The following is a 26236-nucleotide window of genomic DNA, read 5'->3' as shown; positions in this document are numbered from 1 at the left end:
TGAAACCCACACCCAGGGCCAAGGGAAACGCCGGGGCTCGCAGCCCCCTGAAGAGTCTGTAAGCCGAGCCCTAGGCGTTCGGCTGGGTGGGGGAGGCTGGATGTGTCCACCGCTATGAGTCAGGCCTTGCTTGGCTGGGCGTCATCATTCCCCTTTATTTCCGGGGTGAGTTACAGCTTAAACAAAACAACATCACCTGACAACGCCTGAAAGAAATGTCTTCTGCACAAAATGCAATTCCTTACACTCTTGGGTATGCAGCTGAATTTCCTAACATGGCAGCTGGGTGTTCATATATACAGATACCTGGGAGCTGGCATGGGGACAGGGTCTGGGGTTGTGTAGAGATCAGCAGTAAACACCTTCCAAAGGTGTTGGGATGGCCTGGGTGCTGGGTGGCCTGTTGCCTAGCTGCCTCTAAGCCAGGAAAGTAAAGGATACAGCTGAAGCCCTTCTGGAAGGAGCTCGACTGTGTCCTGTTCCCAGTGTGACCCCAAGCCATTCTCTAAACCTTTCTGGGCCTATTTCTCCTTTGATGATATAGGGAGTTGGACCAGAGGACTTCTTCCCAGCTCTAAAAATGCTGTTCAAAGCATATGAGGGGCCGGTCTGAAGGTTTGGTCCTCTGGGCTGCCTGTGTCTGAGGCTCAGGGGAGCACCAGGTGAGGTAGTCCACCTGTGCATCCTCAGCCCCAAGTCTTGTGCTCAGGGCCGCCCTGACACCAACATCTCTGAAGCCAGGAAAAGTCCGATTCACAGCCCCTTTCTCCTTCCCTCCCAGCTTCTCTCTGGCTCTTCCCTGCAATCAGAAGGTCTGAAATCTCCTCTGGATCTGACTGCCCAGATCTTAGCCTTCGCCAGCTCCCGAGACTGCTGGGCTATCACACCAAATGACCAGGTTAGGACTGACAAGGAAGAGGGGGCCTGTTTCATCCTGGCACCACCCAGCCTCAGGCCTGGGGTCTTGCTCATGGCAGACCTGGAGGTATCCCTGAGTGCACATAGACTGGGTTCAAAGGCCTGGAGAGAAAGGATGAGGTGGACCCCAGGCCCAAAGGCTCTGGGAGGGTCTGGGGAGAGGTCCCACAGCCCGGGTATGTGGCCAAATCCAGCACTTTTGGGTGGAGAGGGAGCCTTGGGGCCTGGCCCAGTTCCCCACCCTGGTAGAGCTGCTGCTGGCAGGCAGCTGCCTGTAGTCTTTTCAGCTGCTGCTGCTGCAGAAACAAATGACGGCACTGATGAAGAACAAGAGAAAATAAAAATGAGTACAGAGGGAGGGGGTCTTGGAACGGGGGCTGGTATTTTTTCTTAGGGTGTGGTTTCTGCTTAGTGGCTGGGTGACTGTGGAGGTTTGGAATGTGGTCCGACAGTGGGTGGGGTGGGTATGGGGGACGGGCCAAAGGCAAGGAGCAGGGGTATTAGCCAAGGGTCCCAAAGCCCAGGGCCACCAACAGCCCAGTCAGAACAGGGGCCTGGGGTGGCACACAGAACTGGGCTTCCACCCAACACTAGTGTGTTGGTCCCAAAGGCCCCTGGTTTTGAGTAGCCCTGGGGAGGGAGACAGATTTGAAAGAACAAGAGAAACAAAGGAAGAGGGGAGGGGACTGGAGGTAGAGGAGAGCATGGTTCAGATCTCCTCATCTGTAAAATGGACCTGCCTGATCCAAGCTGAGGCCTCAGTCTCATCTGTTAAATGGGCTTAACTGTCTCTCCCTCCAGGGGTGTTGTTGGGAGGATTAAGTGGGTTAGTGCACAGTGATGCTCTTGGCACAGTGTTCTGTGAGTGGAAGTGATTGTTATTCCACTGGGTGCTAAGGAAGTTTTCTCCTGGCTACACAGCCTGCCTAGCACCTAGCCCCGGGCCTGGCCCCCAATAAATATTTGCTGAGGGAGTCCGTTGCAGGAGTTGCTGTGGGGAGCCCCCATGCCCACAGCCACTCCTCTCCTGTGGGCACAGGTCCTCACTCAGACCACGAAGTGGAGGGTGTAGGTGAGCTGGTGGCCATTGTCCCAGGCGTATAGCACCCGCTCCTTGGGGTTGTAGTCGATCTGGGTGGTGTAGGCGTGCTCGTTGAGGAAGGGCAGCTGCGGGCTGGCATCGGTGCCCGTGTGCGTGTCGAAGGCGTAGGCCACGTGGCCCTCCTGCTGGTTGTACGTGTCCACGGCGTACAGGATGCCGCACACCAGGAAGCAGTTCCCGTAGGAGTTCCGACGCAGCCGCGTCTTCCACGTGGTCTCGCGGTGCACTGACAGGTCGCCAGGGTCCAGGCGGCTCAGCACGATCACCTCGGACTGGGCCTCGTCGCTGTCGTCTGTGGCGGGGTAGATGACCCACAGGCCGCTCTCGTCCACAGCGAAGTCGATGTCCGAGTGGCCGCGCCACTTCCAGGGGGTGGTGTCTTCATACACCACGTCAGGCAGCAGCGCCCAGGAGGCCACGAAGCGCTGCCGCAGGTCGTACTTGATAATGTTCTTGGTGAAGGCGCGGTTGTAGTAGAAGGCACCCTGGTACACCACGTGGCCCGTGCCGATCCAGTTGTAGGGCAGCTTGTACATGTTGCTCCAGCGGCCTGCGGTGGGGGGCGCACGGTCACACCAGAGCCTCCCGGACAACCCCCAGCCCACCCTCTGGACCGATGAGGACACCCAGGACTCTTCGGTGCCCCAGCAAGCAATGGATAGCGAGTGTGCTAGGGGCCTGGAGCTTGGCCAGTTATCTTATCCAATCAAGACAGACTCATGAAAGAGGTACTATTATTATCCCATTTGCCGAGGAGGAAACAGGCTCAGAGGGTTCAAAGTCACCCAGTTGTGGAACAGCACAGCCAAAATTTAGACAGCTAATTCCAGCCCCTGTGTTCTGTCTCAGGGTGTTCGCTCATGCTGTTCCCTCTGCTTAGATTGCCATTTCCACCCTATCTGCCTGGGGAATGCCTCTGCATCCCCTCCTCTGGGAAGTCTTCCCTGATCTCCAGGCTGGGTTCCGCAGCCCCCTGAGGTCTCCCTCTAGCACTAAACTGAAATTGTTTCTTTAAGCCTTTGTTACCCATATCAGATTGTGCATTTCTGGAGGGCAGATCATGTCTAAACGACCCTTTCTCCCCATCATGTTCCAGATCTGATAACCCAAAGTCTGCCCTTCTCTGCCCAGACTTGACGCTCCTGTAAGGCCTGGGGCTCTGTTCACCTGTAAAACAAGGTGATAACCCTCCACCTCATGGAGTTATGAAAATACCATATGCTGACACACACAGGGTGATTAGCGCATAACAATCACTCAACAAGTGGAAACTCCAAGTATTATTACCCTTGACAGTAAGTTATACTCATGAGGGCAGGACCATGTCCATCTTGTTTGCTGCTGCATTCCAGCTCCCAGAACGGTGCCAACACATAGGAGATACCCCCAGACTCCCTTTTTTGTGGGAGGTGCTGACCATTTGGAGCTAGGCCAACCTAGCAAAGTCTGGACCACAGGAAACCACAAGGCAAGGAAAGGCCAAGTCCCCATGCGGGACCCGCCCCAGGCCACCCACACCTGCCCCCTTCCCATCCCAGGCGTTCCCGACCTTGCTTGAAGTTTTCCAGGTTACGGAACTCCACCAGGCTATTTCCATAGTAGTAGTTGGTGACGTAGATCCTGTCATCCCTGGCAGCAGGGTCCTTCATCCAGGCTCCCTCGTGGCGCCCGTAGCTGTGGTGCCTCACGGGGGGATCCACGGCTCTGAGGGTGCCCTCACAGCTCGCCTCCTTGCCTGTGAGGAGCGAGGGGTGCCCATTTGGTACGCAGCCCCACCAGCCCCAAGCCAGAGCAACAGTCCTGGGAATATTATCTGCATCTTACTTAAATCCCTCCTGAGGTTCTGTTTGCAGCCTTTTCTTTTCTTTTTTTTTTTCTTTTCTTTCCTTATGATCAAAGCAATGTCTGATCATTGTAGAAAACCCAGAACATTTAGAAAAGGAGAGTGAAGAAAATAAAAATCATTCAAAATTCCACTATACAAAGACACTTTTAAACATGTTCTATTTCCTTCCTTTTCTTTTTTCTTTGCATGTTCAGTCATGCAGACATACTTAAAAAAAAAAAACATGATTCTTCTGAATATACAGTTTTATGTATCCTGTTTTGTTTTCCCTCCACTGAGCAATTTCTCACATCATTAAATGGCCTTTTAATGATGTGATTCCAAGATTCCACCAGGCCACCAGACAGCTATGCCCTTGAATTTATTTAACCAGTCCCCTCAGTGTTAGACCTTTAGATTATTTTCAGTTTTCTGACACTAGAAATAGGCTGCAAGGAAACCAATTAAGCTGCAGCTGTTGTCCACAGATCTGATGGATCCTTTAGGAAAGAGTCCTGGAAGTGGAATGCACGTGGACGAAAGTAGGGAATGGTTTTAAGGCTTGCTATCACAGGTTGCCAAGATACTCTCCAGAAGGACAGGCTCGATGAATTGAGGAAGATTTCTACCTAAGACACAAGCCAAAACTGCAAACGTGCACATAAAAACAGAGCCAAAGGGCTGGACAGAGGAAATAAAAACGTGAAAATAGTTGCTGAATTTGATGACAGGATCCTAGGTGATTTTTTTAAGAAGAATTTGTTGAAGACACTACCTGTTTCACTGTAAATGTTGTCAGACTGTTTCTGTAAAGATCAGATAGGAAACATTTTACACTTTCCAGACCACATACTTCTGTCCTATATTCCCTCTTTTTTTTTTTTTAACAACCCTTTAAAAATGTAAAAACCATCCTTGGCTCAAGGGCTGTACAAAACCAGGCTGCAGGCTATATTTGGCCCACAGGCTGTGGATTGCTGACCCTTGGGAGGCTTACTCACCTTGGCTGGGGACTTCTGGGCGTGGAGGTGGCTCGGTGGGCAGGGGACTGGTGGTGGGAGTCGGGGTAGAGGTGGTGGTGGGATTCGACGTGGGGGTGCCAGGAGCCGAGTCCGCTCTCTCGGAGGCCCTGGGTCCAGCCTCGTCACGCTCTGCCAAGTTGGGCTCGGGTGGCCTGCCCTCTGCCCTGGGTGGCAGCTGCTCTAGCCAGGAAGTGCCCTTGAGGGCGTTGTCTGTGGAGAGAAGTTCCTGTGCTCAGATCCACGCGACACCTGCTGCCGCCCAGGGTTCTGCCCAGGCACACCGGGCTCCCAGCTCTGGGGCCATGGGGGGAGGTGGGCGCAACCCCAGAGGAGTACAAGACCTCTAAGTGGGAGGGGGGAGGCCTTCGTGGTCAGCAGACTGGCTCCAAGCCCCTCGGTGAGTGGCCTCAGCCAAGTCCCCTGCCGCGGTCAGCCTCAGGAGAATCACGAGGTTCACCACGTTAAGCTGTTGTACTGATTAGAGAAAAATGTATACAAAACATTTGCACAGATCCTGGTAAATATGAGGCGCCAGTTGTGAGACCCCTTTCCCTCCTAGGTGTCAAACACTGTACTAATTCTTTCATTTCCTGTATTCAATTCCAGAAGGCAGAAACCCTTTCTCCCATTTTACAGACTTTCTCCTTGTCCTCTGCCCTGGAACCATCCTCTAGTTCCTCTCACCTAGGATTTGCCATTTCAAGTAGGAAGGGCAGGTGCAGCCAGCTTCCCGTCACCTCTTGACCCCTCTCTCTGTCCTCTCGTTCGTCTCCTATCTCCCATCTCTCAGTTCCTGGCACTCCCACCCCCACCCCTGCTTTGCTGATAGGAGGACTTTTGCAGCTCCATGGGACTGGTTTGGGGGCATCTCTGGATCATCTCCGACCCACATAATTCCCTGGGCTGGGTTGGATGCAGTCCGAGGAGGGAAGGCAGGAAGACTCAATGGCACACAGCAGGGGACCAGGACTCCTCAGCTTCCAGGTTCCAATCCTACTAACTCGCTGTGGAACCTGGAGGCAGTCACTTCACCTCTCTGGGCTGCTTTCCTCACCTCGATCAAGTGCAGCAGCACGTGTGAGAGGACTCAGGAAGCTGGGATGCCAGGGACAAAGGAATGGTGCTCTTGTGACTGTGATGGTGTGGGCCCCAGGGATGCACTGAGGCCCCCTGACTCCAGGACAACTGCCTGCCTTCTTCCTTTTCTCTCCCTGCCGGCCTTCCTCTTTGCTCAGGGGCTTAGCTGGGCCCCACTGTGGAGCAGCCCTGGGAGTCTCTCGGGAATGGGGGCACACCCTCTGGTCAGCGGGCCTCAGGAGTGCCTGCCAGGACAGGGGCTTGTTCCCACGGGCCTCGCTGACAGAGTCAGATGCCTGCAGCTGTTCTTGGGCAGAGCCCGGGGCAGGGGTCAGGCTGAGTTGGCAGGATTCAGAGCCAACAGCTGGCACCAGGAGCTGGGAGAAGAGGCCCTTGAGCCATGAGAGACCAAAAACTGAGGGGGGCTCTTGAGGGAGACTGGTCCCTCGCAGTTCCACCCCCCCAACACCCCTTGGGCATAGGCTGGGCAGAGGGCCTCGCGGAGGAGGTGGTCAGCAGGCCCCAGGAAGGGGGAGCAGGCTTGGGACACCTCTCAGGGACATCAGACGAGAGCAGGCGTCAGGGGAGGGGCTCAGAGGGACTCAGGAGCCCCACCAGTGGGGATGGCCCAGAAGTCTGGGCACTCTTGTTTCTCAGTTAACTATTTTGTTGCCCTTTGTTGTGATCTGGGAGGAAACTGTAGGAAAGATACAGGGGTCTGTGGGCTCTTCTCCGGGGGGACAACAGTGAGAGATGCTGGAGAGGCCATCCATCCTAAGACCAGTCTGGAAACGGGAGGTCCTCCAAAGACCCCATGGCATTTCCCAGAACCCTGGTCTGTCTCTGCGTTCTCCCACCCCACATGTGGGGCTGCCTGGTTATGGGTATGTTTTTTGCCACTAGACTCTGAGCTCTGTGTTAAGCAGAATGTCTGGAAAATACAGCAAGTACATAGTGGATCTTCAGCAAATCTTTTAGTGATGAAGGGAAAGTCCAGTGAGGGTGGAGACAGCTGTGAGAACTGGAGAGGAGCTGAGTAGTCCTTTGTGTTGATTTTATCATTTCATTCCCAACAGTCTTCTGAGCGGGGATTATCCTTTGTGTGGGTGAGCAAAGAGCACCAACGGGTAACCCATGGGGCTGAGATCTGGGTCTGTCTGACTGGAGAGAAGACCCAGGTCTCCTCAGGGGCCCCCACTCCCCAAGGTTCAACCCACCTCCACCCCCAACTCACCAGCCATGGCCTCCGGAGCCTCCTTCCTGCCTGCCTTGTAGTAGGTGATGCCTCGGATCACGGCCTGCTGCTGGGCCAGGGCCCGGGGCTTGGCTGTGGGCCGGGGGAATCTGCTCTTACCGCCCTCCATCCTCAGCTTCTCCGCCTTCAGCAGCTTCTCCTTAGGAGGTTTTGGGAGGCCCTTGTCTACAAAGCTCTTCTGCACGGTGCCATATTTGTTGTCCTTGCCTTTCCCTCCAGCTGTGTCCTAGGGGAGAAGGGAAGTCTCAGAGTTGGGGGATGGTAGGAGGGATGTTGCGGGGCGGGGGAGGGGGCGATCAGAGAGGCTCAGCATGTGGGGGCTGGAAGTTAGTCATGTTGCTTCAGGCCCTACATCCCATGAAGTCACAGCTTTCCTCCCATAGTGGTTACATACATGACTGGGGTATGCCTCAGTTTCCCCACTCAGCTCTCTATTTCCCCTGCAGGCTTGAAGCCCACCATGGTAGACTAGATTCCTGATCCACTTCCCAGCTCTGGCACACTCCCAGCCTGGGGGGGTCAACTACAATGGTCGGCTCCCTGGGGAGGTAGGTAATCACTGGTCAGCTTCCCACCCAGTCTCTCTCACTCACTGGTCTCTGCATGTAGACAGGTTCTCAGGCTCCTAGGCAGGGTGACCAATTCATCCCAGTGTGCCTGGAACTTTCCCAGTTTTAGCACTAAAAGTCTTGCATCCTGGTAAACGCTTCAGTCCTGGGCAGACTGGGATGGTTGGTCATCAAGGCACTGCCCAGAGGGCATGCTGTTTCTAACATTTTGTGAATTTTGTTCCTTTTAGTTCCTTTTAAATGCCTCTGATGTCGGCTTGGCACAAGAACACAGAGCCTATGACATCACCCATTGTTAGTCAGAATCCCTGGGAGATACAACAAGGACAGTGTCTAGACCCTCTGTGCCATTCCCCAAACAGGAGTCATTCTTGCCGTGGAACTGGCACAGGAATGAGCAGGAAGCCAGCTCGGGGCCAAGGCACCAGGCTTCCTCCCTGCTTTATCAGCGTCTAGGTGGTCCCCGTTGCAGACACGAATGGCCTCATCATCACAATGTCAGCACAGGAGGCAGAGGGTGGAGAGGAAGAGCTTGGGGCTTGGCAGTCATGCAGATCCAGGTTCCAGCACAGCCACCCTCTCCATGTGACCTCACTCCACGTTTCCTCATCTGCGAGACTGGCAACAAGCATCCCTCCTCATGATGGGTAATGGGGTAACTGACATAACGTTTGCAAAGAAGTCAACTCCCTTCTTCCCCTGCTCCCCAAAAACTAGGCTGCCATGGGAGTGGTGGGGGCTGTGTCCTGTACCTGGTGACTGGTCAAAGGGGCATAAATGGAATTGAAGTCTAGTCTGTACCCCATTTGCCAAGCCACACACCCTGGTGTGTGTCTTTCACAGGAAGGAGCCTTTATACGATTTGCCCAGAGGGAGAGCCTTTTCTGCAATTCATCTGTTTTTAAATTTGCTGAAAGGTCTGTTGTATGTCATGGGTGTCTCTGCTTGGTGACAAAACCACTGCTTCTGCTCACTTTGTGCTCTGAGCTTGAATGTGGAACGTCTGGGTGTTTGCTGCAGGAGTTCTCTACCCCAGAATGGGTTGGATGAAGTGGTATTAGTTGGCTGGGGTCCCGGAGGCATTGCCAACCTCGCCCTGAGCAGGTCTGATCCAACCAGGGCCCCAGTCACAGCAGAGGAGGCTAAAAGAGGTTTTGCTACAGGCAACTTGGTCCCTCAGGGCCAGGCAGGGAGGGTCATCTCTACAGTCTTGTTCCCACTAGCTTAGAACTAGGAATGAGAATACTGCCAAATGCTTGGCTCAGGGGACACACCCCTGGGCTGGATCTCCATGTCTGCTCCCAGCTCACCTGTGTTGACTGCTCACTGCACAGCAGGCACCACCTGCCCCTGCCCCACCACGGACTCTCCAGCTGTGCCAGCTCTCAGCCCCGCCCCATGGCTAGCCTCAAACTCCCATCTAGCTGGCCCTCAGGGCCGAGGTCCTAACACACTGTGCTCCCAGCCCACCCACCTTCTGGCTCCATCATCAGAGCCCTGGCCTCACCTGAGCCTTGCTCCCAGGGCCGGTGGCCGGGGCAGCGTCAGGTGCTGTGGCTGCGTCCTTCTGCAGCAGCTGGAGGCCCAGGCTGGAGAGCTCCTTCTTGATGCTCATCATGATGGCCGAGTGGTTCTCATAATGCTTCAGCTGCTCACTGAAGTGGCGCATGCTCTCCCTCACCACCTCGTTCTCCCGGCTCAGGTTGGCCTTGATGCTCTGTGGGGGCAGGACCCTTTCCAGCTTCCTCTGACCGCACCCCCTCCTCCGCTGCCCTGGGGGTCACCCCAACTTCTGCCATCAAGCTTTGCTGCCCAGAGGCTTTTTTGCCTCTTCTGAGCAGGGCCTGGGGGAAGGGGTGGGGGCAGCACCAGCAAGCATGGGTGGAACAAAGCCAGCTGCTAAGAGTCCCTGTAGTTATTAGTTTTTTATTTAAAAAGTGAATGAATGAAAAAACAGATATGTTCATAGTACTCAATTAAAAAGATACAAATGGGTATAAAAAACTGTCTCCCACCCACCGTTTCTCAGTGCTGACCTAACTTTCTTTCTTTTTGTGTCTGTTTGTCTCTCTCTCTCTTTCCTTTCCACTTTGTCTTTTCACTTGAGCCTTTTCTGGGGACTCTTGCATATCTGTGTGTATAGTGCTGCCTATTCCCTTTACTGGCCACACAGTCTGCCACGGTACCGATGGGCCAAAATGTATTTAGCTAGTTCATTATGGATCCATCATTTAAAAAGTTGCTCTTTTGCTACTTTAAAATTACTTTTTAATTTCACAAGTAATACATATATACCTCCTTTTCATAAAACACTCAAACAATGAAACTCTTTGGGGCTCTGATTCCTCCTAGTCTCTAAGTCTCGGACTTCTCTCCTGGGTGGGGTTGGCTCCTCCCACAGAACCAAGCCCTGCCTTTACTCCTAGTCTTATTCTCCTGCCCAGCCTCATCTCCTCCTTGCTGGGGACCTTGCCTGGCTTTAGCAGCCCCCAGCCCCACCCCTACTTCACCCCGACCCCGTAGTATCTCCTGAGCTACTCCTGGTTCTGAATGCTGCTGGAAACACATGGACTGCTTAGAACCACTAGGCTCCTCTCTGTGGATCCCCCAATCCACAGATCCTCATTGCTGGGCTTTGTCCCAGGCTAGTCTCAACCACTGGGCAGGTCTCAGGAAAGCTAGGTGGTCTGGCAGGTATCAGCCCCAGGTCCCCAAAGCCTCAGCATGTCGGGAGTATGTGTGACATTCTTTTGTCTGAGTCTCCTTCTCAGCTGAAGGAAGAGAATAGAGTCAGATACAGGAAGCACCTCTTTGCTGTGAAGCCCTGGAGCATCAGAATTACGAGCTCATATTCATTGACAGAAATTTGTACAGAGGAGAAGATAACCTGAAAATGATTTAGGTCCATTCAACCCTGGGTGTAAACAGATTCAGGGACCAAAGGCAGCAGGGCAGGAGCTGGGACTGAACTGGGTTCAAATCCTTGCTCTCCACTTCCTGGCTGGGTAACTTTGAGCTAGTAGTGACTTTACCTCTCTGAACCTCAGTTTCCTTGCCTGTAAAATGAGGATCCTTATCATAATAACAACTAAATGTCAGGGTGACTGTGAGGACCAGAAAGGCTAAGGAATAAGAAAGTGCATTCTAAACTGGATCACAGGGCAGACAGAAGGCAAACTGTGTAAGGCAGGTTTCTCAGCCGCAGCACTGTTGACATTTGTGCGCCGTAGGGCTGTCCTGTGCACTGGGCATCCCTGGCCTCTACCTACTAGAGCCAATAGCACCCACCACCTACCTCCCCCAAGCTGTGGGGGACAAGCAGAAATGTCTCCAGATTTTGCTGTCCCCCCACGGAGCAAAATCACCTCTCATTGAAAATCATTATTATAAGGGAAGAAAGCAGAGGGAAGCTGGGACCCCAAATTGCTGCCTGACCTCCTGCGATGTTTCCCCCTTGGGCAGAGGGAGCCAGCTCTTCCTGAGTGAGTTTGCTCCCTCCACCGCCTTCCAGGATTAGTAGAAGTTTTTTGTTTTTGTTTTTGTTTTCAGTTATCACTTAGCGAACAGGAAGCAAAGCACAGATAATGCAAAACAGAACATCATTAAAAAATCATTTCTTTATGACTATGGAAATATTATCTGATTTGTTCCAGGCTCTGCAGAGGTACCCTCCAGATTGCCTGGCTCACAGTTACATGAAGTGGGTTAACATTTCCTATGATTACAAGAGGAAAGGTCAAAGGAGGCTAACTGTGGAACCAGACACAGCAGAGCCTGGCACGTACTAGATGCACAGGAAATAACTGGTGCACAGTAGAAATTCAACAACTGTTTCTCCCAGGCTGGTGTGGGCCTAGCTCGTAAGAGATACTCACCAAACACATTTTGAATAATTAAAGCCACTGTGACCCCAGCTTTCGGGTTAGTAAGGGGTTAATCTCCCATCGTGGGGCACAGGATGCCCAGGTGCCCCCTCCCTCTGGAAAGGAAGCTGGGAAAGGAAGCCCTCACGCCCCTCCTGGCAGCTGCAGGTCCCCAGGCTCCCAGCAGCCCAGCAGGGACCGGATGCAGGAAACAGGCGGAGGCCAGGCTGTGCCAGCAGAGATGCGAATCTCAAACCTCCAGCCTTGGACCTCCATACTCACTCAACTCTGTCCCTGTCCTCAAGAGGCAGTCTCGGCCACCTGCCCAGCCCTCCAGCGCATTTGTCCTGACCAGGAGAAGACACTTAGCATCTCTGCCTCCGCTGTAGGTGGGTCCTGGGACAGCCATGCTGCCTTGAGCCTGGCCCCAGTGGGCTTGGCCAGTCTTGCACAGTGCTCGTATTTTACGTGCGTGGTTGCCCCGGAGTCGTACAATATGTGGGCCCTGGTCTTGGCGAACTGAGGGCAGCTGCAAGTTACAGCCCCCTCCACATCCCTTTCACACAGCCAGCACATGCCTCAGTTTCTCCACCCAGCCTTCCAGCTTCCTGCGGGTCTTTAAGCCCAGTCAGAACTCTTCCCCAAAGGCTGGACTCTGTGGCTTATATCTCCTTCTCCCAGCTCCCTGCTGGACTCCCGCTTCTAACAGCCACCAGGGTCCAGACAGAATTGCCCAGGCCCCTTCGGACACTGCCCTGGGCCCCCAGCATCGTACCAGCCTGGCCTCTGGCTCGAGCCCTGCCCTTACCTCTTCCAGTGTGTTCATCTGGGAAGCCACCTTGTGGACGTAGGCGTGCACTTTCATCAGGTCCATGCTGTACAAGGTGCCCTCCAGGAGATCCACCATGGACTGCAGCTGCCCGGGGAAGGGTGAAGGTTAGGGGAAAGGGCCCAGCACTCGGCCAGGCACAGAGGGTGCAAAAGGAGCCCCACCAGAGCCAGAACCCCAGAGCCTCAGAATGGTCTGCTTGACTAGACCCAGCTTGTTCATATCACGAGAAAAGCACCGGTTCCATCTTTTGAGCACTTACTGTGTAGCAGGCACCGGGTATGGGCTTGAATGAGCCAATCACTTAATCCTCAACAACCCCATGAGATGCAGGAGCTCCATCCTCATCCCCCGGATCCCTCCTACTGCTCCTTGGGCCCATCCCTGGCTTCCCTGTGCCTGGGAGGGTATGTCCTCCTGGGGCTGCCTGTAGGCAATGCCTGCCATGCGGTCATCTAGAACCCAGCCCCCGGCCCCTGGGGCTGAAGCTGGAATGTGAGCCGAGACCACAGCCCTGCTGGGCTTCTTTCCCTCCCTCTTTCCCCCACCAGTCCCTGCTGCTGCTCCCACTTCAGTATCCGTTTTCCCAGGAGCATTTTCCTAATAAAACCCCTGCACACAAGGCACTCGCCTCAGAATCTGCTTCTATGGACCCAGCCTAAGACGGGGCTTGGGTAACTTTTCATCTTACAGTTGGGCAGCTGCCGCTTACAGAGGTGAAGCTAAGGCCACCTGGCTGCTAAATGGTGGGGCCAGGAGCAGAAGCCAAAGCCTCTCTCCTATCACGCTTTACTGCTCCTGTCCTGTGTTCAGATGGGGAAACTGAGGCCAGGAGAGGGGGAGGGGCTTTCACAAGTCAGCGGCAGATGCTGCGTCTCCCTTGCTCAGTTCCGGGCTCTCCCCTGAGCCGCCCCCTCTCCTTCCCCTCTCTGTGGCACCACATCAGGGTGTGATCCTTCTCTCCAGATGGCCAGGATGCCAGCGAGAGTGTCAGGGAACGCTTGGCACAGGGGACGGCTTGGGAAGTCAGCTTTCCCTTGCTCCTGGTGGGCAGCTCCTCCAGCCCCCACTCCTGTGTGCATTTCTCAGGGTCTCAGCAGACCAGCACTCCTGCCTGGCCTTGGCCAGCTGTTTCCAACACAGTTTTACTCCCACTCTCCCAGGGGTGTTCAAGCTGTTTTAAGCCAGAGAGCTTTTCTCTGAGTAGACTCTCTGATCTCTAAGACAGGAAAAGGGGGTGGAAGGCTCTGATGGAAGGAGGGATAGGACCTTCTCTGCTCCCCTACCACCCTGCTCAGGCTCTGAGGGGTTACATAGTGCTCCCAGGGCTCTGTGGAACTCAGTTTGAGAACAACGCATGTAGACTCTCCTGGGCCTCAGCTTCTTTCTCTGTGAAGTGGGCAGCAAGGCTGTGGTGAGGAGCAGTACTGTCTGGGCAGGGCTCAGCTCCGAGCGGGCACACAGCAAGGGCTTTGGGAACATCAACAATCATGATTACTATTCCAGGTGGCTAAATGGAACTTCCCAGCTTCACTCTGCTGCCTTTGTGGCTACCCAAACTGGGTTCCCAAAGCACAGCTTTGACCATGGTTCTCTTCCCTGCTAGATTACTTGCTGTGGCTCCCCAGTGCCCATAAGTAGCTTCTTATCTTCTGTGCCTGGTATAAGAGCCCTCCTTGATCTGCCCCTGCCTCCTTCTCTGGCCTCAGCAAATGTTCACTCTGGGCCAGTGATGAGTAAGACAGACGTGAGCCTTCATGGTCTTTCACAGGCTGTCAAGGAATGCAGAGTAACACACAGGTGCCCAGGTCATTAACAATGGGGCGTGACCTTGTCTGGAAGTGAGTGTGGGTTAGTAAAATCTGCCAGGAGGAAGTTTGGTTTGAACTGAGCTCTGAAGGAGGAGCCCAAATTAGGCAAAGATGGCAGGAGAAGGACATGCCAGGCTTCTGGAATAAAGGGAACAGCTTGTGCACAGAGCTGGAGTTGAGAAGAAAGATGGCGTGTTTGAGCTGTGCTACTCAAAGTGTGGTCTGCGGACCAGCACCAGTCTAAGCTGCTTGTTACCAGCCTGTGATACAATAACTACAAAAAGTGAGAGTAGGCTTTTACACACTTTCAGAGCCATTTGACAGAGCAGTTTTATACCTGTGGACTCTAATAATACAACACTGGAATTTATTTTGCACATCTATTTCCATTCCATTTCATTTCTCTAACAATTCATTTTTATAGTATTTTACAGAAGTATTGGTTCTTGACAGATCTTAAAAAAAATTTGGTCTTTCACCCCCTACAGTTTGAGAAGCACTATGTTAGAGGAACTGACAGGTGCTAGTGGGGCTGGGGCAGAGAGAGGGCAGGAAGGCACCCTGGGTCACACCTACTCCACTGACTCTCACCCAGAATGTCCTTATTTCTGCTCTACCTGAGGGACTCCTACACATCCCTCAAAGCCCAGCTCTAATATTACCTCCTCCTCTGGTTTCCCATGGTTCCTGGGACGTCCCTTGGCTCAGCGCTGACCACACTGCCATTACCAAGGTCAGGAGCTGTGTACCCACAAGACTAGGGATTCCTCAACAGTGGGGCCACGTCTAGTTCATGTCCAGAAGGAAAGGGGATGAAGAGGAGAAAGGTATGCCCCCTGAAGCCAACCTCCCCAAGAAAGGGGATCTAGAATCCCATCCCTCCTACTCAGAGTTATGCCACATCACAGCCGGAGTTCTTAGCTGGAGGGGAAGGGGTGGGGTAGAGACAAGGGGTAGGTACAGGGTGGGTGTGCCCTGGCCCTCTCCACAGTGGCTTCCCCTAACCGTCTCTCCTGGGGGGCTGTCCACGGAGAGCCCCCCACTGAGGGAGGGGGAGCTAAGCCAAATGGGAGAGGCCTCAGCCCTGTCTCACTCTGTCTCTGTCTGCTTCTCCTCCTGGGGTTCTCTGGGTACCTCTCAGGTACTCACTCCTGCTCCAACAGTGTCAGAGAGGCAGAGTATCTTCTCTGTGTTCCTCCTACAACCCCACCTGTGAGTTAATCCCACCACTGCCCCCCTCCAGTCCTCTAAGGCTGAATAAAAACCCCCATGGATGCTGTGCACTGAAGGGCCTAAAGGGCCTAAAGGCCACTGGGCTCCTGGCTGAGAGAACTGCCTAGTGACCATTCCAGTGGGCAAGGGGACACAGCAGAGAATTCCTGGGTTCAAATCTTAGTGCTGTCAGTTTATTACCATGTGCTCTTAGGCAAGTCACAATCCCTCTCTGGGCTTCAGATCCCCCCCCCCCCCCCCCCGGGTAAAGCTGGGAACTTTAGTAAGTTCCCTCTCCAAAGGGTTGTAGCAAGAATTAAATTAACCAGCATTTTAAAAAAGGTTTTGTGGATCCTCATGTCAAGTATGCTTACAATTCAGTTATTGAGAAGTAGATCTGAAAGTTGGGTTTGTCCCTGTAACTGGCCTATGGCTTCAGTGCCTGGAGTCTGCAGGACCCTAGTGGATCCCCAGGGAGATAGTGTGGCCCAGGGACTCACAAACTGTCAAGAGGCCACATGGCCTAAAAGTTAACCCCCCTCCCCACCAACAACTTTGAGAGTTTTGGTATCCATTCAGTTGTTACAAAAATAAAACTAAAGTTATATTTAGAGAAAACATTTTTAGCCACATGCTGGGAGACAGTTGTTCATGGGCCTCTTGCTTTTCTGCATGTCTTGCCTGCAGAGGCACTGACTGTCCTTGCAGACCGTCTTGTACAGTGAGCAGCCTTGGCACATCCAGAGAGTATTTCCCTCTGGAGCCGGGAAGGCATGTCGGTGCCTGTTATAAAAGATCTGGAGTATCTAAGTTGGGGCTTCTCTCTCGGAAAACATCCGTGTGTGTGCAGGTGTTACATGGCCCTCACGGCATCCCCCTGTGGGAAGTGGAGTGGGAGAACCAGTAGAAGAAAGTGGAGACACTCTGAGTAATAAAGTCCTTTGTCCCTGGCTTGTGTCTTCCGACAGTGTCCATGAGACTGGCAGGCTAACAAGTAGGGTGACATTTTAGGCAACTTCACAGTTCTTGACACAAAAAGGGCAAAATAGATACACGTTTGGAAGAAATTATTAACGAAAAAGATCCTCTCAAAAGCCACCAAATTATCTGGGCTATTGCAAAAATGAAGACAGGAGAGCAGGGTGATTTAGAACACATGCTTTGGACACAGCAGGACCTGAGTTCAAATCCCAACCCCACCAGGCCCACCAAACACCAGATCGAGCATGGTGTGGACGGCACAGAGGTGCCTGGCTGGCTGGGGGACTGTGACCTAGCCTGCACATGCCTATCCAAGCCATGGGCCTGCTGGTGGGCCCCGCACGGGGCTGTGTCGCCCAGAGGTGGTGCCACTTTCTAATCTTCCTGTGGTGGTGGTGGTGGGGTTATAAGTACAAAATTCACATAGAAGAATGGTATAAACTTGAGGCTGCATGTCATTATGTGAGAGTTCGGGCCAGGTACCCGACTTCTCCGAGCCTCAGCTTTCTTGCCTATAAAATGAGGACAAAGATCCCATATTTCACAGAATCATTTAAGAATTTAGAGAAATAATGTGTAAGAAGAGCTTAGCACAACATCTGGCACATTGGTGGTATGTGAATATGGGAAATGTTATTATACATTGAACACAATCAAATGCCACAAAATTTAAAATTTAAAATACTCCATGGAGGTGCCAACAGATGACTTGGTTTGGGTAAAATACAGGACGCTGGAGTAGGTGATAAGGGTTAGATTCAGTAAACCAGCTAAAGAATGCTGCCTCCATCACTGACTGGCCGCATGGGCTCAGGCAGGCAGGGAATGGCTTCCTTTCAGGGATCCTCTGTTTCCTCCCCTGTGAGATGGGATGATAATAGTCCCTGCCTTAGAATGTGTGGACTTTTCCTGGAGGTACAGCCTGGCACCAGCCCATGCTAGGTACTCACGCAGGAGGGGTTCCCATCCCTGCCTTTACTCCAGAAAGTCTACCTTAAGGAGCTCGGGTGCCTGTTTCTTGAGTTTCTCCATCTTCCACTCGTTCTCGCAGGGGTTGAGCGAGGAGGGCGGCGCCGTGCAGGAGCAGCGGCAGTCGGTCCCGGAGCTCACCGTCTCCACCGTGTAGAAGTCCTCCACGCGCGCCCGCCCGCTGCGCACGCGGCTGCACGCGTCCTTGCTCAGCGGCCGCATGATGCACTTGCAGCGGCAGTCGGAGCCCTCCGAGGTCATGCGCACCTGGTCCACGTCGCCAAACACCTGCAAGAGGTGAGCCAAAGGCCAATGCTGGGAGGAAGGGGGAGAGGAGGGGAGGGAAGGAGAGGGAGGGGCAGGTAGCGGGATCTCGCCCCCATCTGGCCTTTAGGGGCATGGGTAGGGTGGGCTGAGGAGCTAGTTAGCAACCCTTACAAGGAAACAGAGGCGTTATAATAATAAACAACAATGAAAAGAGTAATGGCTGCTGTGATAAACAGTTTGGCTGTTTCTCAGTACATTAACCATGGAATTACCATGTGATCCAATAATTCAACTCCCCTAGGTATATACCCAAAGGATTGAAAACAGGTATTCAAACAAGGACTTGTACATGAATGTTCACAGCAGCATCATTCGCAATAGCCACAAGGTAGAAACAACCAAATGTTCACCGACTGATGAATGGATAAACAAAGTGTGGTATATCCACACAATGGAATATTATTCAGCCATAAAAAGAATGAAGTACTGATACATGCTACGTGGATGAACCCTGAAAAATATACTAAATGAAAGAAACCAGACACAAAAGGCCACATACTGTATGATTGCATTTCTGTTAATATTCAGAATAGGCAAATCCCTAGAGAGAAAAAGCAAATTAGCGGTTCCCAGGATGTAGAGAGAAGAGCAAACGGGGAGTGTCTGCTTAATGGGTATAGGGTTTCCTTTCGGAGTGATGAACATTTTCTGGAACTAGGTAATGGTGATGGTTGCACAACACTGTCAATGTACTACATAAGTGCCACTGAATTGTATACTTTAAAATGGTAAATTTTATGTTATGTATATTTTACCACAACAGTAAAAAATATAAATGGAGACCTCTTATTGAGCACTTATTATCTCCCAGGTTTCATATGCCTTACACCCTTTAATAATATCTGTGTACGGGGGTATCATTACCTCCAAAGTCCTCACCATGGCCTTCAAGGCCTAGGTGAGCTGACACCCTCTCCCAAACCCCTCCTCTTGCCACTTTTTCCTTCATCCCACCCCAGCCTCAGGGCCTTTGCATATTTGGTACCCTCATCCTGAAACCCTGATATTTCCTTGGTTCATTCCTTTACATTAGCTTATACATCACCTCCTCCAAGAAGCCTTCCCTGATCACCATTTCCATTACTCTCTGTCCCCTTATCTAGTGGCTCTTATTTTCTTTATTGTACCTATTGCTGTCTGAAATCTTGTATCTGTGTTTGCTTATTTGTCTCCCATACTCTAATGAAGGCACCAGTAGAGGCAGGGGCTTTTTCTAGTTCCCTCCTATATTCCCAGAACACTGCCTGCCTGGCCCATAGTAGGAGCTCTGTACATATCTGTTGAATAAATGAGCCTGCATTTTACAGACACTTCAGAGCACAGGGCTAAGAGCATGGTTAGTAACTGTGAGATGGTGGGCAACCCAAAGTTTCTGTGCATCTTTTCCATTTTTAAAATGGGGTTGTGCCTCATGGGTTGTTGTGAAGATTAAATGAGCTAATGGAAGTAAAGAACAGAACCTTGCAATCGTGAGCGTGTTTGAAGACATGTGAGCCATTATTAATACGGTTAAAGAAACCGAGGCTCAGAGAGGTGAATTCACATGTCCAAGTTCACATAGCTTTGACTGGGAAGATCCAGCTTTGGACCTGACTCCAGATCAAAATCACTGGGCTATGCTGCTTCTCCTACAAATCTGTTCCCCCAAACCCTGTGTGACCTTAAATAGGTTATAGAACCTCTCTGAGTCTTGTTCCCTCATTGGTAAAATGGATGACTCGATACCCAGCCTCCTGGTAGTGAGGCTCAAATGAGATAACATGACCTCACTTAGTGGTTTCCGTACCTTCCTCCCTTCTCCTTCAATCCCACCCTGGGCTGCCATACACCCAGTGTCTAGGTGTGGTCACTGGTCACTGGTCACTTTTTGCCTGCAGGAGTCAGCTCAGTGAGATCAGTGGCAGGTGCCAGGCTCAGTTGCCTCCAGACTGCCTGCCCTCACACATCAGCTGGGCTCTGGGAGCCCCAACCCGCCATCCGCCTAGCTGGCTCAGTCAGCCCATCCTGGGCTCCAGACTTTGGGGACACAACTATTCATAGCTCAGTCAACAAACATACCAGGCCTCATGGCTACTCAGCTTTCATGGAAGCCATCATAACCCAGGTGAGTTCATGACTCTCTTGGACTATCTGCTGAGCCCAGCCCCCATGAGTATCCAAGGGCCCTCTGGATACATAGGCACTCTGTTTCTCCTCTAAGCCCTCAGACACATGTTAGAGCTCCTGGCCTCTGCCAGACTGTGGTTGATACCTGGAGGTGCAGAAGAAATAGATGGAGGTACATCCTTGAACTTCTCAGCCATAGGAGAAGCTGACATAGAGAAAGTGCATAGAGAAAGCCACCCATAACGACTGCTTGGAGGAGGGCACCACAGGGGACAATTTGAAACAGGAGCAGAGCATTCCAGGAAGAACAAATCAGATATGCAAAGACAAGCAAGGGCCCGGCACTTTAGAGGCCTGGAGGAGGTTCACTCTGGCTGGTGCTTGCAGAGAGCCTGGGGTGGCAGGAGGTAAGGCTGGGGCGGGGGGGCAGAGCCCGGCTCATGGAGGGCCCTGCAAGCTAGGTGACAATCTGGGCTTCTTCCTGAAAACACTGGGGAGCCATGGGAGGGTTTTAAGCAGGGGAGAGCCAGGGTCCGATCTGCATCATGGGAAGCTCACTCAGGCTGCTTTGTGGACAGACAGTGGATGGAGGAGGCAAGCCTGGGGTGCAGGGCCCAGGGACGAGACAGTTACTGAGAACTCACTGAGTGCTGGGCAAGTATGGGGCAGTGGTTAGGAACACAGCCATGGGCCACCTACAGCTGTGTGCTCTTGGGCAGATTACTTAACCTGTCTGTGCCTGCAGGTTACTACTAGTATCTACCCAATAAAGGGCACGTGAGGACTGAGAATACCAGAATACGCTGAGTCCAGCCACCAGGAGCACGCCCAGCAGCCTGTGTGTCGTAGTTGTTATTATTCCCGCCAGTCACCCTGACAGGAGGTTGTTTATCTCTTTGGCAGATATTCTTAGCAGTGTCCTACAGACAAGGAAACAGCCCTGGAGCTTGCTCAAGGGGATCAGAGCCCAGGGTGGGTGGACCAACACTCCCCTGGAGGATGAGGAGGGTGGGGGAGGGGTGGCTATGGGTGGAAACCTTGTCCTGGGCTCTCTGTGGGCCAAGTGTACTCTGGGGACTGCTGGGCAATTTTCCCTGCCTGTGAACGTGACAGCCAGGCTCGGCGGCTGTGCATTCCTTAGATCGTTGCTAGTGCAGCAGCCTGCCTTCTCTTCAAGGCTTCTGGGCCCCCTTCCCAGCTCTGCTGGGGCCCCTAGCCACCACCACCCACTCCTCCAGGTGGGGCTAAGAGACTAGTGGGTGGGTGTGGTGTGTTCTGTGTGGCCAGGCCAGAGAGGTCTCTTCCTTGGGACCCAACCATAATCTCCACGCCCATCCCCACCAGCAGCAGCCTCAACATCAGACTGCAACATTCCTTCCCTCCTCAGATGAGGTGCTACGTCCTGGTGGGGGCGGCCAAGGCCCTGACATGGGCCAGGAGTCAGGAGTCGGAGGAGGGCCTCTGCTCCAGCCCCAGCTGCCGGGAGCCCAGGCAGGGCCCCACCTCCTGTGGTTACTGTGTCCTGTGGTGTTTGACTGGAGGCTGGAGAGCGCCATGGGAAGGAGCCAGGCCTGGGCTCAAATCCCAGCTCGCACGTGTCCTCCCTGCACGGTCTTGACCCCTCTGAGCCTCAGCTTCCCCCTCTGTAAAATGAGGAGGGTAACAGTCCTTTCCTCATAAGCTTGTCCTGAGGCTAAAATGAGTCAATGCATGCAGAGCGCCTGGCACAGAGCCTGGCACAGAACAACTGCTAAGTGGTACCTGCTATTGAAGTCATTGCCAACATCCCTCCCTACATTTGTACATCATCTTCTATCTCTCTTTGCTCTCAACACAGCCCCATCTTAGAGAGGAGAAATCTGAGCACCAGAGAAGACTAGGAGCTTGCCCAGCATCACACAGCACAGCCTGACTCCAAAATTTAGTTCACATGCTCTTCCTCCTAGGACCACCCCTAGTCATCAGGCAAGGGCTCCTCCACCAGCACTTGGGCTGGGATAGAGAAAGTGGCCCTGGACTGGGCCCAGGAAATGGGGCTCCCACTGGGCCTGATCCACCTTGCCCTTGGCATGGGGGCTGGAGTCGCTGCCAAGCAGGAAAGTCCCTGCCTCAGCCCCTCATCTCTTCTTCCAGCCTCACTCAGCACACTTGCTGCCAAAGCCCCCAGAAGTGTGGGTGGTTTGTGCTTAAAGAGTCCCTAGCTATTTGCAAGGAAATCCCACAATAAGATGGTGAGAAGACGTACTTGAGATTTTTCTGAAGAGAGCTGGATAAATCTGGCCAGAATGGGGAAGAGGAGACTCAACCCATAAAATGTTCTGGAAACAGAACAGGTTCAAATTGTGTCACCTTGAGATTGAGTCTTCCCTCTTCTCTCATAGCTAGCACAGACTCACCGAGAGGCAGTTTCCATGTCCTCCTGCAGGTAAAGACCTCCCCTAGAGCCCACTGCCAGCTCGACCCCACCCCCTGGATGCCCACATGCACTCCAAACTTAATCTATCCAAAATAGGGCCCAGCATCTTCTCCCACACCCATGTCTACCTACACTCCTGCCCAACCCAGATCTCTAGGCCTCCTTACTCTGGAACCTATCAGTCTTATTCTTTTGATGCTTCAACCTAAATATCTCCCATCTCTATCCCTTGCTTTCTACTCCATGGCCACAGCCTGAGTTCAGGTTGCATTAATTGCTACCTGGACAATACAGGAGCCTCCTCTCTGCTGGATTAACCTTCCAAAAGCTCCTCTTTGATGATCTGTTACTCTCTTGCTCCACAAACTTCCATGAGCTCTCAACTAGGGGATGCGCCTCAGAATTACCTGGGGTGGAAAGACTTGTAAAACACAGATGCACTGTCCTTACTCTGCACCCATTGACTCAGACTCTCTCAGGCTCCCCCAGTCATCTGGATGCTCACTAAAGGCTGAGAACCCAGACCTCCAGGAATCTTCAAACTCTCCAAGGTCCCTGTCTAGGATTTTTAAGCAGCCCCAATCTGACTCTTTTGAGACTCAGTATTTAAATCTGTTTAACAGGGAGGGACCACCGAAGTCTCTGAGTGTTGTGTAAGATCCTGAATGTAAATCCTGGGCAGGGGCCTTGACACCTAGGATGCTCTTCATGTACCCCAGCCACTGGGAGAGACGGGGCAAGACCTTTCCTGCAGAGAGTGGCCCTACACTCTCTGTGTGTGGAAGGACGACTCCATCACCGTGCAGTCCTTGCCTGCTCTGGGGCCTGTTTCCAATTATACCCACAAGCGGAAACTCCCTGAGCAGAGGAGGAGCAACACCTAAGTCTCTGCAACTGGCCTGGCCTGGAACATCTGATCCAGCCTGGGACACCACCGCCTGCTTGCTCCAGCCCCTCCTGCTCCCCTCCCTGGCTCAGTTCCCACAAACCTTGGCCTCCCCGCTGTCCACCCAGCAGCTCTTTCACAGACTGAGGTAGAGATGGGGAGTTCTCAGCCACAGTCCAAGGACATGCAGCGAAAAGCAGGTTCCCAGAGGTTTCTGCAGCCATGCCTGGGTGCCGTGTGGTTACCTGACCGTCCATCCTAACCTCCACACTGGGCAGCCCCTCAGAAATGCCAGGGACTCCTCCCACTCCTAAGATGGACAAAGCACTTCCTTAGATGGAAACTGCAAGTCCTGTTTCGGAGAGACCTTGTTATAAACACCAAATTAAAACACGCTGAGCGAGGATCTGGCCAAGAGTACTGGGGTTGAGCTGCCCCTGTACCCCCAGAAAGTACTGGGCAGGAGAGGAGGCTGGACCTCCCAGGAGCAGGAAGTCTGAGGAGGGGCCAACTTAACCCTTTAGGGCCCTAGATAGACTTCAAGTCCCAGACTGGCCCTCCAAAGGGCTCTCCCGTCACCCTCAGAAAATAGGACAGGCTTGAAGAGGAAGGAGGATTGTTACGGGGGAGGGAGAGGGTGATAATGAAAACAGCTCTCTCTACAGAGCCAGCAGGAGTCCGGCTGTGCTGAGGAATGCGGAGTAAATTCACCCATCACTTGATTTTTATTTTTCCCAGCTGGCTCAAGTGCTGTAGGGTGGGAGGTGTCTAGGGGAGGGCTGTGCTGAGTCCCCCAGCTGCTTCATCCTCTAAACTCTAGGATGTGCCTCCTCACCCCACCAGCCCCAGCTTGCCCTGGGACAACTAAACACACACACACACATCCCCAACCTAGCAAGTGTTTGGCTGACTCACTACATAAACAGGCTGTTGGGTTTTCTTTGTCTTTGCTTTGCTTTGAATGCAAGCCCTCCCTCCACAAGCTCTACAGCTCTCTGCACAGCTGGGAGGACACCTAAGACCAAATATTTCTCCCAGCCAGAGAGATGAGAGGAGGCAGAGTGCTGAACAGGTTTTCTGGTTTTTTTTTTGGTTTTTTTTTTTTTTTGCTCACTTGTTCCCCATCCTTAGCCAGGACAGGGAATCCTAGAAGGCCCTATATGGAAGGGAAATTGGGAAGATAATATTTTTCAGATGGGGTGGAACCAAAGTCCAGAAACAGACAGTGACTTGCCCAAGGTCACACAACCAAAGAACAACAAAGGGCCAGAATTTAGGTTTTTTGATTGACAAGCAAGCTGCCTTTCTATACATCCTAATTTCCTATCTGTAACATGGAAATGATACTCTTTCTCTCCTTGTCTTTGGAGCACACGGCCAGGACTGCAGCTCACTTGTTTGCATACCCTGAACTGAATCTTCAGGCTGAGGGTCTGTCAGTGCCCACTGCTCATATACTTACCGTGTGGCTAGTAGCCTCTACCCTTTACCTGCCTCAACTTTTACCCAGGAAAGAGGCTGGAGAGACATCAAGAAAAGTCATTCTTGCTCTCATGCTCTTCCTCACTCTCCCCCAGTCCCAACCCATCCTCAAGGGGTCCCTGCTCTTACTGACCCTAAGTGCTTCCTCTCTCCATGTTCTGGATCTCACCCCCTTTTGGGGTCTCTGTGGTAAGATTTCATAATGACAGTATCATTTATTGGGCACCCACTAAGTGCCAGAGTGATGCTAAGTATTTTCCAGGCCTGATCTCACTAATCTAGAGATCAACTGTGGGGAGCGGAAACTATGTTATTTCCGTATTTACAGGTGAGGAAATTGGAGGCTCAGAGAGGTGCATGCCCAAGGTCATCTAGCTGACAGATGGAGGTAGGATTTGAACCCAGGTAGATCCTTGACACCAGAGGAGATCCTTTTAGCCACAACTGAGAACAGCTCAGTTACTTCTGGAGACACAGTGTCCTCTAGAGGGTACATCAGATCCCTGGCAGGAGCGCTAGAAGTCAGTAAAGTGGCAAGCCCAGTTGGGTTCATTGCAGAGGAGCTTTGGGTCCCCAGTATGGCCTCAAAGCCTTGGCCCAGGGCCTGCTGCAAACCTAGGAGTCTCTGGGTAGCAATTACCACTGCCCCCACGTGGGTCGGCCTCCCATGAAAACTTTCAGCCAGATTTCCAGGTTGCCCTTGCCCAGTGCTCCTGGGAATCCCCTTCCTAGGCTGGGGACTGCATCTCCCAGTCTGTCCCTCCTCCAAGCTCCCGGCGCCCCTTCTCCCTAGCCCTGGGTTTCAGTGCTGACACCTCCCCACTACCCCGCACTGGACTGGGTCCCAGCGCCCCTTTCTGAGGCTCCAGGCCACAAGCACCCCTACGATCTCCAGAGCTTCTTCCCCGAAGCGCTCCTCTCCCGGGGTCCTGGCCCCTGTGGCTTCCGTGGTAAACCCCAGGTCCGGTCTCCCCTCTCCTGGTCCTTGGTTCCCGGCCCTAGACAACCAGCTTGGCCCGCACCCCCAGCCACAGCGCCCCCTCGCGCCCAGCTTCCCGCCGAGCTGCGCCCGGGTCGGAGGGCCGCGCGTACCTTACTGTCGGCGCGCACGGAGCCGGCGTGCAGCAGCAGCAGCAGCAGCAGGAGCAGAGGCAGCGGCCGGGACCCGGGTCTGGGCGCGAGGGTGGCCGCGGCCATGGCGGAAAGGGCACGGCGGGCACGGCGGGCACGGGCCGCGGGCGCGGACGCCGGGAAGCGCGGGCAGCACTGCGAGCTGGGTTCCGCCGCCAGCTCGACCCGCGCGGCGCGCCCCCCGTCGCCCGCTGCTCCCCGCCCTGCGCCCCCTCCCGCGCCGCTGGGGGCGGAGCTAGGGTGGAGGGGGGCACCCCACCCTGCCGGGACCGCTCTCAGCGGGGCCTCTTTGCCATTGGGCGGCTCTCCAAAGGGCATCCCTGCAAGGACACAGAATAGGATCTTTTCCAAGTCCGCAGTGGCTGCGGGCAATGAGAGGATCGCGGGCTCCCCACGCCGGCCGAGGTCCTGTTCAGTGAGATGTAGGACCTTGGGCGTGTCTCTTCACCTCTTTG

The 26236-nt window shown here is 53.3% G+C and overlaps 1 protein-coding gene across 1 annotated transcript; it reads right to left on the bottom strand.

The window, feature by feature from the left end:
- Positions 1-679: 679 nt before the first annotated feature.
- On the bottom strand, positions 680-25975 carry OLFML2A (olfactomedin like 2A). Its single transcript, XM_031450438.2, has 8 exons — positions 25743-25975; positions 17458-17721; positions 12440-12547; positions 9276-9485; positions 7179-7425; positions 4847-5077; positions 3570-3755; positions 680-2570 (listed from the first exon to the last, which is right to left on the bottom strand). The coding sequence occupies exons 1-8, from the start codon at positions 25845-25847 to the stop codon at positions 1966-1968; spliced, it is 1956 nt and encodes a 651-aa protein (XP_031306298.2). The 5' UTR covers positions 25848-25975; the 3' UTR covers positions 680-1965.
- Between the last annotated feature and the right edge of the window lie 261 nt (positions 25976-26236).

Source organism: Camelus dromedarius, chromosome 10, assembly GCF_036321535.1.
Source record: "Camelus dromedarius isolate mCamDro1 chromosome 10, mCamDro1.pat, whole genome shotgun sequence".
NCBI classification, from domain to species: Eukaryota; Metazoa; Chordata; class Mammalia; order Artiodactyla; family Camelidae; genus Camelus; species Camelus dromedarius.
This window is presented reverse-complemented; position numbering and strand designations above follow the sequence as displayed.

Coding starts and splice junctions, on each gene's coding strand:
- OLFML2A (XM_031450438.2), bottom strand. CDS start 25,847: ATGGCCGCGGCCACCCTCGCGCCCAGACCCGGGTCCCGGCCGCTGCCT. Junction 9,486..12,439: donor AGATGAACACACTGGAAGAG/GTAAGGGCAGGG, acceptor CTGCCCCCACAG/AGCATCAAGGCCAACCTGAG. Junction 7,426..9,275: donor GCCCTGGGAGCAAGGCTCAG/GTGAGGCCAGGG, acceptor CTTCTCCCCTAG/GACACAGCTGGAGGGAAAGG.